Source organism: Rhinichthys klamathensis, unplaced genomic scaffold (assembly GCF_029890125.1).
Source record: "Rhinichthys klamathensis goyatoka isolate OS25496 unplaced genomic scaffold, OSU_Roscu_1.1 h1tg000183l_1, whole genome shotgun sequence".
Taxonomy (NCBI): Eukaryota; Metazoa; Chordata; class Actinopteri; order Cypriniformes; family Leuciscidae; genus Rhinichthys; species Rhinichthys klamathensis.
In genome coordinates, this window is record NW_026606711.1 from 896,087 (window position 1) to 907,118 (window position 11,032).

Consider the following 11,032-nt stretch of genomic DNA (forward strand, 5'->3'; position numbering starts at 1 on the left):
GTGTTTGTTTTACGAACTGAGGGGCAAATCAAACGTATTTTCTGTGGTAATTGACTGCATTTAAGAACCTGGATAATGTCTTTAAACCCTGGAATCATGAAACAAAGCTCGATGCGTCATTAAGTGTTTCTGTAGTTTACTACTGGCATCTGGCTGAAGTATCTGTCACATGGACAGACGTCATTCACCAGCGGTTTTGCATTGCTTGAGTGGTGCTTTCACTGTGTTTAGAGAAAGCATGGAAACGCGTGACTATGGTAAAGTGTAGAAGCTTTGTGATTAAGAAGTTCATGCCTGTGGGCCTTAATTCAGTTGTTGGATATGGAGCTAGAAATGTGTCTTTATTATATGTGAGAAAATAAATGATCTGAGAGAAGAAAAAAAAGTTTGAGAGAAAAAGTTATCACACTGATAGCAAAAAAGCATTTCACGAAAGAAAAAGTTTTCATATCAATAGCAAAAAATAATATTTGAGACTAAAAAAAGTTTTGAGAGAAAGTAATTTCTCATTGAACATAATAAAATTTACATTTAAATTTTTTACAATTATTTCTGAGAAAAAAAACTCTCTCAAAATACTTTGAAAAAAATTCTTAAATATATATTTTTTAGCTATCAGTGTAAAAACATTTTCTCTCAAACTTTTTTTTTTCTCTCAGATCATTTATTTTCTCGCATATAATAGACACATTTCTAGCTCCATATTGGACAGCTAGTACGCCACTCAACATGATGGCAAACTCCAGAACTGAGAGTGATATCCAGCAACAAGAACTGGATCAAATGTATCATTATGAAGGATTATGCATAACTCATCTCATTGTGTATTAAACTATTTTATACCATGTATGGTCAGAAATTCCTGCTCTCATTTCAAACATATTGATAGTCATTGAAACTTTATTTGTACGACAAACGAGTTGTTACACATCCAGTTATTAAAATTTAAAGGGATACTTCACCCAAAATTGAACATTTTGTCATTATTTACTCAGCTTAATGGCAGTCCATTCTGTATGAGTAAATAATGGCAGCAGTTTCATGTTCAAATTAACTTTTATTTCAAACTAACTTAAAAACAGTTTAAACTAAGAAAAGAAAGTCTTGAATGCATGCATGCAAAGTTTATTCTCGGTCTCTGTAAGAGTCTATGTGTCGTCTGTCTTCCTTTCTGTTGGAGTCTTTCTCTCGGCTTCTGTCCCGGTGGTGTTTAGAGTCTCTTTTCTCTTTGTAGTAACCTCTATCATTTTGCTCACTCCCTCTATCCCAGTCGTTTTTCCTCTCCCTCCATCGTCCGTGTTCCCTATCTTGTTCTTGGTCTCTTTGCCTTTCCTCCCTCTCGCTTGATGCGTCCCATCTATCTGCTGGTCGGTTCTGGGGCATCATGGATGCCAGATTGATGGGCTTCCGGAAAGGTCTATCCCTGCCTCCAAACCTCAGCTGCCCGGATTCCTTCTTGCCACCTTGGCCTCCTCCGAGTCGGCGAGGAATCCATCCCTGGAGCGTCCGCTCTTGCTCGAAGTCCACAAAGAGCTCGTACTGGTCCACGACCAGCTTGTTGGCATCACTCCAGGCTCTCTTCACCGAGCGCTCCTCCTTGTACTCGACGAAACCGTAGCGCTTGGAGAAACCCGTCACAATGTCTCGGACCAGACGCACCCTGCGGACGTCTCCAAATTTGGAGAAGACTTCCTGGAGCTTGTCCTCAGACGTCTGCGGGTTCAGGCGTGCCACGAACAGCGTCAGGTGAGGGTCACCGGTCACACCCTTGTTAGGCTGGTAGCGGGCCAGCATGCCCCTCCACACGGCTCTGTCATGTGGTTCCACATCTGTGCCATCGATACTGCCCGCTCTGAGGGGGTCGTAAACCATCGCAACAGGACTCCACTCGCTCATCATCTGATGGTAGAGTTTATGCAATAATTAATGCAAAATCCAGTTCTCTCAAATAAATGAAGAATTCTGTCATTATTTTTTAACCCTACGTGAAACTTACATTTTAAACGTTCTTTGTCAGACTTGTAATATAGCGCATGAGTCGTGAAGACTCATTTTATAGTGCTATGTTGAACTTGACAGCCTTTGATAGCTAGGAAATGGATGGAACTAACAGCATACTGGTATTGGATCGACGTGAGTAAATAATGACACAACTTTGATTTTTGTGTGAGATATTATTTCTATCGTAACGTGGGTTCCAAAGACAACACTAGCGAAAACGCTTCTATTTTATCTGTTTGTCTTCAGTATTTGATTTCGAGCTGACATGAACAGAACTTGATGCAGTGTTATTTTAGTATTAGTTATATATATTAGTACTTTTGTTGTCTCTGTGCCATTTGTATTCGTTTTCTTTTTATATTACTATTTAGCTTTCATTTTTTAAATTTTATTTTTAGTTTTCACTTTACTGCTTCAATTTGCCAAAGCTTTATTTTAATTAGCAAAAATGTTTTTAATAGTTTTTTAGTTAATAATAACCCAGCATGATTAGAGAATGATCAGTGGAAACAAGGACATCTGATCGTTTGTACCACCCAGTGAAAGGCCTCTCTCCACGCCTTTAAATGTTGTCTACTAGGTTTTAAGATGCTGCTTTTATACTCGTTAACAAACTAGACGATGTTATCCAGTAATTTTTAACCGAATCCAAGCACACACGAAGATGTGTTGTGCAATTTTAGTGTTTAAATTAGTCATACCTCTTTGAATTCACTAACACCATATACTATTGAGATTTAATTTTGTAATTCTGAATAATGTCATACACATATTTTACACAGTACAATAAAATAAACCATCGAAACCTTTCTTTTACTGTCTATGATCAAAACAAACCTTGTGGGTCGGTCCGCCGTCTAAAACTCTCCGTGTGGAAACTCCGGCTGTGCTGTTCGACGGGCCGTGTTCGTGTCGTTGTCGCTGACGTCACCGGGCATGGTCTTAAAGGGATAGTTCACCAATTATTTTTTTTAACGTTGTCATCATAATTACTCACTTTTATGTTAGTCCAACCCTGTATGTGTTTCTTTGTTCCATTGAACACAAAATATATTATGAAAAATGTGGGTAACCAAACATTTTCTGGTCCCCATTGACTTCCATGATATTTTTTTTCTATCCTATGGAAGTCAATGGGGTCCATCAACTGTTCAATAACTAACATTCTTCAAAATATCTTCTTTTGTGTTCTACAGAAGTACTTCATGCAGTACGTTGAATATTAAAAATCCCAGGATGTCCTTCGAAAAAGAGTAGGGGTGTAACCCCGGCATCCTGACCAAATTTGCCCCTTGGCCTCTGTCCATCATGACCTCCTAATCATCCCCACATATATATATATAAACACACACTGATTGGCTTCATCACTGTCTCCTCTCCACCAGTAAGCTGGTGTGTGGTGGGCGTTCTGGCTCAATATGGCTGCCGTCGCATCATCATCCAGGTGGTGCTGCACATTGGTGGTGGTTGAAGAGATTCCCCCTTCCATGTAAAGCACTTTGAGTACCCAGAAAAGTACCCACTATATAAATGTAACAAATGATTAAATTATTAAAGTGAGAAAATAACAGATTTTTCAATTTTGGGTGAACTGTCCCTTTAGAGAGGCTTTTGACTTTTGAAAGTAATTTAAAAAAAATAATAATATTCTAATTATAATAATGTTATTTAAAAATAATAATAATGTTTCTATTTAAAAGTGCAAGACCACATTAAAAATCTGGGAAGTTTAAATGTAATTTTGAAAAAAAAAAGAGAAAAAAGTAGGACTTAAAGAAAATCATGACAAAACATGGATTGAATTATACTGAAAACATTCTGCTAAATGTTTAGGTCACTAATCAAACAAGCTAATTTGTGACATTGACCATCAAATTCAACTGAACACTAAAATTGTTATGCTGATGCAATCTGTAATATTTCCTTAAAACATTTCCTTTTAGAAACCACTGTATATACGACAACAGAGACCAAGTGTTGCATAAAATCATTTATTTAAACAATGCATCGACCATCTCATACAGATTGATTTGAACACTCCCCGGCCGTTGGAGCTTTTGGTCATCAACACTCGGCTTGTGTGTAACAGGTACAGCTTTGTTCAGGTTAATCACGACACACCCAGCATTGTACAACGGTAACATTTCAAATGATATCAAAGTTTGGTTTCACATTCCAGTTTTCTGAACCTTTTAAAACGCCGCTCCTTTTAGCATCACAGGCTTTCTGCTTCAAACATAAACGTTTGGGCATTATAAATAATTATTGCTAAGCCTCTAACTACCTTACATTAGATTAGATTAAGAAAACTTTATAAAAATGCAGAAAGTTGGACTATAACTGCATGCTTTGGAAGCACTGATCTACCAATATATAAAATATACAAAAAGAAATGTGCCGAAACTAGCATGTCATAGAGCAGGATAAATATCTTAAAAGTAGGACACGTTGAATATGTACCGCAATCTAACGCGTTACTGTCACTGTGTAACATACCCATACACTTACTAGCCCAAAACATTCTCTGTTTACTAAGGCAATAATTACATTAAAAACTGTCTAGTTAAGAAACAAGGTGTTCTCCCCTCCTCTCAGTACATTACTGCTTTAGCCACGGGTGAGCTTCAATCGAAGCTTTACTGCGGTCGCCGTAGTCGTAAAGCAGTTCTTCTCCTTCCTGGATGTCTCTGGAGGCCACGAGGATAAGATGAGGTATTCCATTAATGTCATGGAGTTTGGTTTGACAGTTGCCGGTTTTACTGTGGTTGATGAGCCTTCCCAATCGATCGGACTCTTTCGTAGCGTCCACGCTGTCAGGGAACAAATGCACAAGTTTTAGACAGCGCTTATAATGGCCCATCTCTTTATATAAAGTCAGTCTGTCCAAACGGAGACTATATTATTTTCGCCCAGCTCTAATCCGCTTCTTTGAAACGACGTGTATTGTGAAAGGCCAAGTCGCTGGTTACAATAGAAATGGTTTAAGTGACGGAATCAATGATGCAAACTTCAAATATAAGAGAAATTCTGCTGTAAAGCAGCTTTAGCAAGACATTATTCAGCTCAATAACCGAAAAGGTCATTCATTATGAAGAGTTCAATTCAGCTATAAGCAGCTCTACTGAAAACGGTCATTTCATTATTCGGCTCGAGTCGGTTCAATGTTGATTCAGTTCAGTTCAATAAGTGATTCAGCTATAAAGCAGAAGACTGTCATTATTCAGCTTATTTCAGTTCAAGTTTTTTTTTTCTCATCCAATCGTGTCAAATCGATAATATTACTGGATATTAAGTGTCTTTTTACTCCTTTAAAAAGACAAAGGAGTAGGCCTTCCTTTTTAGGCCCTGTTTACTCCTGGTATTGAGATGCGTTTTGGTCATTCGAATCACAAGTAGACGAGTTCACATTCCTGTTATACCTGGTGTTTTAATCTGACCACTTTCAACCACTGTCATGATATCTTCGTGAGGAGGGTCTATGGGCAGGTAAATGTACTTTCAGTTCTGCTCTGATAGCCGCGGCGAACCCATAATGTTCCCTCATGAGGACAGTAGACGGAGAGAAGACGGTGTTTAGTGGCTGTTTGAACACACTCGACCACATGAGCGTTTACACTACGAAAGCAATACAGGTTTAATGTGTTTTCACTACCTCTGGAAGTGGCAGAAAGTGGACAAGCTTAAAGCGTTTTAGACCCCGTTTACACCTGTATTTAGAGTCGTCCACTTGTGATCCGATCCACCAAAACATCTTAATACCAGCTGTAAACAGGGCCTTTTTAGACAGCGCTATCCTCCTTTTTTCTACACCCCATGACGCCTTGCAAAACCTTTTACTTTTTAAAAAACAATGAAGTGACATTATTCGACTCGCCCTTCAACCATCGAACATTAAAAGAAAACTAAAAAGTGTAAAAGCATCACCAAAATACTTTCAATAAACCATGAATTGCCCTAAAATCTTGATTCTGTCCGCAGCAATATTACAGACAGGTTAAATATAACTGGAGTAATATTTGTCTATATTATGTAACGTACGTTGCCTTAACGTCCATTAACTTTAGCATTAAGTGGTAATATTTCAAAGTGCTTTCCGTCCTTTTGACAGATAACACATATTGTATTTAGCAAATATGAACAATGTTAATATGGATTAGAAGTGAAAAGGGGAGACAATAACATTTTAAAGCATCCATGTGAAAACAAACCTGGAAAGAGACGTGAGGATTTGGGGAGAAAAAGAAGAGATTCAGTGCAATCCAGTGAATTATTCATGGGATATATTGTAAATGAAATCGGGAGAGCAGACCGCAAATGCGCAGTATAATATATGTTTGTCTTTTTCATACTGTGGACAGTATGGAATACAAAGAAAATAATAATGAGGAAAAGAATGCAGCGACTGAAAAAAGCTCTCGCCACGGATATTCTTATGATACCACGTCACTTTAAAATAGCAAGCGTTGCATTATTCGTCTGATGTCTGAAAATAAAACATGAAGGAAGATGGATAGCTGACTCAGTCAAACTGATAAGGAGTATCTGTAGCTCAACCTTATCATTTAAAATGATTCATTTGAGTCTTTTTGAGTGGAAGTTCCCTAAACCGGAAGTGCGGGAAATAGGCTCATCAGGAAAAAGGTGGATAAATACATTTTCTGGTTTCACTGGTCAGCATGAAAATCACAATCAACGCCGTTTACTTTCTTCTACAGAAGTGACCAAGTGTTTGAATGTTGACTTTAAGACAGTTTGCTTCAATTTCATTCAAATCAAATCAAGAAAAACGAGATAAAACGAGAGGAAAGTGGGTGTAGTGCTTGAACCTACCAATATGTTTTGCTGAGATACTGGAAGTAATACATGTAGCAGCCAGTGGTTGGATCTTGTGCATATAAAGCCTCCCTTTTTTTGGCATCTGTTATCTGGAGCAGATCTCCATGGTACTCCACTACATACTGCCCTTTCTGGAACATCTGTGTGGCAAAAACTCCCCTGCCCTTTCCTTCAATGTACCTGACCTGTCAAGACCGACATGAAGGTACGTTTGTGTCCGTCCAGCAGACTTCAACATTCAACTCAATTCACTGTCAAAGATTACCATCATTCCATTCTCAATCCCGTTTGTGATCAGCATGTCTATGTGCCTCTTCTCTTCACACTGTTGACGGAAAACAGGCACACACACACACACACATCAATATTACAGCTTTGGCTGATGTAACGCAGGAAAAACATGAATCTGTGCACTACCTTCAGTTCGCTTTTGCTTTTTCTGCAGCTTCTTCTGATGGGATAATAATCTGTAACCTTTCGGCATTGAGGGATCTTGGTATCAGCTCTGCAAAACAAATTCATTCATAATCCAAGAATGTCAAGAAGAGAAATTTATTTGATCTTCTATACAATGATGTGTACTGATAAATCATTAACAACAATATATAGGAGAAAAAATAGAAATAATACAAATAACTATTATATTATTTTAGTGTAATTAATATAATATTATAGTTTTTGATAATATTTTGAATTAGATTTTAATTTTAGTAATTTTGCTATCTGTCACTTTTACATTTTTTTTTTAATGTATATATAAAGGTTATTATGTTTTAGTTACTTTAGTCAACTTAAAAACTAAACTTAGTTTGCCTAGCTGAAATAAAAGTAAATGTTTTATGTAATTTCAGTTAATGTTTCTATTTATATACATTTTCTATATAAATAAAGAGGACATAATTGACATTCTAGAAATAAAAAAGCTTGACTATTGGCTGAACAAAAACTAATTTCTTCAATATTTGTGCAAAAACGGTCTAAAAATTGTAATCTTAAAGGGATAGTTCACCCAAATTTTTTAATTCTGTCATCATTTACTCATCCTCAAGTTGTTCCAAACCTGTATGAGTTTCTTTCTTCTGTTGGACACAAGTCATCTTCATTTATATAGCGCTTTTAACAATGTAGATTGTTCCAAAGCAGCTTTACAGTGATAATAGGAAATTCAAGTAAGAGATTGAGATTGTTTTGGCTTTATGGCAGCTCTAGATTAAAGTTATTTTCCAGCTAAAGTTACAAAAAGATGATATTTTGAAAGAATGTTGGTAACCAGAGGGTTGATGGACCCCATTGACTTCAATAATATGGCAAAAAAGAAAATACTATGGAAGTCACTGGGGTCGAGAAAATGTTTGGTTACCGAGTGCTGACATTCTTTAAAATATCTTTATTTGTGTTGTTCAACAGAACCAAGAAACTCATACATGGCAGAATTTTTTACTTTTGGATGAAAACTATCCTTTTAACATCTGCGAATCAACTTCACCATTGACTTACATTCTCGGTGTGGATCTCTTTACTTTAAGTTTGCGAGGGGGTCGTTTCCTCTGATTGGAGGAAGTGATGTCACTGCTGGCGTGGATGTATGATGCCGTGCAGTGCAGTTGACGCGTCTGCTCCTCTACTCTGTGCACCGAGTGCTTCAGCTCTTCATTCACAGCCATTTTTGGGAGCATGAACTCACCATTTACAGTACTGACTCTCCTGGCTACAATTCACAGAAATGAATGACTTGCAACAAATATAAATGTGACACATTCATGCAGTGAACATCACCAATGTCAAGACAGACAGATAATGCATTTTGTTCGTCCTTACAATCTCCATGCTTCTGTGGCTCATTCTGCGTGCAGAATAACCGGGAAGTTTTGCCGTCCTGGATGAGTTTGACGGCGATGGCTTCATGATGCGGGGATTTGGAGCTGCTGTGCTTTAGGAGACGGTGAAATGGCGAGTGTCCGTTGCATATGACGTCCTGCAAAACAGCGGGTTTTAGAAAGCAGTCGCTAACTTGAGTTTTCTGTGCAGTGGAAATTTAGCTTCTTTTTTTTGTGGTCATTCCAGATATAATTTAAAACCAACACACAGGGCCAAAAAATATAGTAATATACAGCTAAGCAATCAGGTACACATGATAGGAGGACACATTGGGTGCATAAATAATAGTAATAATGTAATGTAATATTACATATTGTGTAAAATATACTTATCAATCATAAATTGTAATTAGAATTACTTGTGGTAATAATAATAATATGTAATAGTACATATGTAAAATAAACTAATAGAATTTGAATTACGTGTAGTAGTATTAATAATAATAATATTACTACACATTGTGTAAAATAAACGAATAGAATTAGAATTACGTGTGGTAGTAATAATAATAATAAATGTAATAGTACATATTGTTTAAAATATACTAATCAATCATAAATTATATTTATAATTACTTATGGTATTATTATCAATATTATTATTATTATTGTTATAGTACCTGTGAAAAAACTAATAAATTAGAATTATGTCTGATATATAATAATATATAATAATCATAATAAAAACAAAGTTATAGTACTTATTGTGTAAAATATACTAATCGTCAATTATAACTAGAACTACTTGTGGTAATCATAATAAATGTAATAGTCAAGTCAAGTCAACTATATTTATATAGCGCTTTTCACAATACAGATTGTATCAAAGCTGCTTCACAGTATCAATCAAAACAACTAAACAGTGTTTGTTTATTACTGGAAAAGACATCCAAGTTTGGTAGAGCTGATCAGTGGTATGATGGGTCATTTAGTTTGAATATCCCATAATAGTTCTACTTATTGTGTAAAATATACTAATTATAATACTAATTATACTTACTTGTGGTGGTAATAATATTAATATAAATAATATATTCAATTGAAGGGGACTAACCAAATAGCGATTTTCAAAATATCAGATTTAAATCGATCATTAATTCGATCACATGTAGTGATTGTGATGTTATTGATCGTCGATGAACACGCCCACACTGGGCCTGTAACAGCCGCGCTCGCGCTTCGCGATGTTATAACACTGCACGCCGCAGCGCTATTGTTCTTTTATCGGCTTTAAACGTCTCGATCAACTGTACTAACACACGTATCGTACATCCCATTGACTACACACACGATGCCACATCCATTCATACAACTTATCAAACAGGAACCAGAATCATTCAATGGAGTTCGTGTGTTTCGGATGGAGAGTTGAAGATATTAGATTCATCAGAACACAGTCTGTAATCATTCTGCCGAGATCGCGTCAAATAATCATCATCTGTGATGAAGAAGCCGTCTAAACCTACCCCGTTCATCATCTCAGTCCACTTTCTCTTCGAGCCCTGTTGTTGTGAAGCGATGGTCCGGTCCGGTCCAGTGTTTTCTCCTCTAACGTTACACTTCTGTCCTTCTAAACGGCGACGAACGAGGACATTCAAAAACAGCTCCGTGTTTACGAAGAAAAAAAAAAAACAAGAAACTTTCGAGCTGTTTTAATTAATGCTCCTCCATCCGAGCTAGTTTGTACAGTTTCACGCCGCCATGTTTGCACTTTTATCTCATTCACGGGAGGAAACCATGTGAGCATTTAAATAACCAATAATGTTTGGAAGTTGAGTTCAAATTGCCCGGAAGATGGAGCTGTTAGACGGATTACTTTAGAATTTCTTATTTATATAAAATATGTTTCTAAAAATCAAACAATTATTTAGGCTGATTTAGTATTACCACGAATTATTAATCACTACATGATACTACATTTTTATGTTTTTAAAAAACGTTATAATATATAAAATAAAAATCTATCTACCCATTCATCCAGTGTATACATAGTTGACACATTGCAAAACATCCCAGCATCAGTATATTATGTACACACAACGCATACATATTTAATAGTGTACAAAGATGATTTAAAGAATTTACTTTTTATAGTTTTAGCAAGTTTAGGGTGCTTTAAGGACAGTATTGCAGAATACAACATACAAAGATTTGTTTAAAGATGTTCTCATTTCGTGGATTTAGTTGATTGAAATAATTAATAGACTTAAAAGACTTTTCATCAGATATATTGGGTGTTTACAACCTTTGTCAAACAGCGTAGGTCAGGCTCTGCCTTTGACCTTACCAGTATGGCTTCAGCAATGTCATTTTGACGT

At 36.4% G+C, this 11,032-nt stretch overlaps 2 protein-coding genes and 1 long non-coding RNA gene across 3 annotated transcripts; 1 reads left to right on the plus strand and 2 right to left on the minus strand.

The window, feature by feature from the left end:
* Positions 1 to 138: 138 nt before the first annotated feature.
* Positions 139 to 847, plus strand: LOC130094970 (uncharacterized). Its single transcript, XR_008808032.1, has 2 exons — positions 139 to 296; positions 698 to 847. It is a non-coding gene; the product is annotated as an uncharacterized LOC130094970 (long non-coding RNA).
* A 262-nt stretch (positions 848 to 1,109) lies between these two features.
* snrnp35 (small nuclear ribonucleoprotein 35 (U11/U12)) lies at positions 1,110 to 1,955 on the minus strand. The gene has a single exon (XM_056261588.1). It carries the CDS (start codon positions 1,897 to 1,899, stop codon positions 1,126 to 1,128), a length of 774 nt encoding a protein of 257 aa, XP_056117563.1. The 5' UTR covers positions 1,900 to 1,955; the 3' UTR covers positions 1,110 to 1,125.
* A 2,021-nt stretch (positions 1,956 to 3,976) lies between these two features.
* On the minus strand, positions 3,977 to 10,458 carry kmt5aa (lysine methyltransferase 5Aa). Its single transcript, XM_056261553.1, has 7 exons — positions 10,181 to 10,458; positions 8,656 to 8,812; positions 8,335 to 8,545; positions 7,255 to 7,342; positions 7,103 to 7,162; positions 6,832 to 7,022; positions 3,977 to 4,811 (listed from the first exon to the last, which is right to left on the minus strand). The coding sequence occupies exons 1-7, from the start codon at positions 10,190 to 10,192 to the stop codon at positions 4,601 to 4,603; spliced, it is 930 nt and encodes a 309-aa protein (XP_056117528.1). The 5' UTR covers positions 10,193 to 10,458; the 3' UTR covers positions 3,977 to 4,600.
* Between the last annotated feature and the right edge of the window lie 574 nt (positions 10,459 to 11,032).

Excerpts from the sequence above, each read along its gene's own strand:
- snrnp35 (XM_056261588.1), bottom strand. The coding sequence starts at position 1,899 with ATGATGAGCGAGTGGAGTCCTGTTGCGATGGTTTACGACCCCCTCAGA.
- kmt5aa (XM_056261553.1), bottom strand. Across the intron at positions 7,023-7,102 it reads GGATTGAGAATGGAATGATG|GTCAGGTACATTGAAGGAAA; the intron begins GTAATCTTTGAC and ends CGGTCTTGACAG. Across the intron at positions 4,812-6,831 it reads TATCTCAGCAAAACATATTG|CGTGGACGCTACGAAAGAGT; the intron begins GTAGGTTCAAGC and ends GTTCCCTGACAG.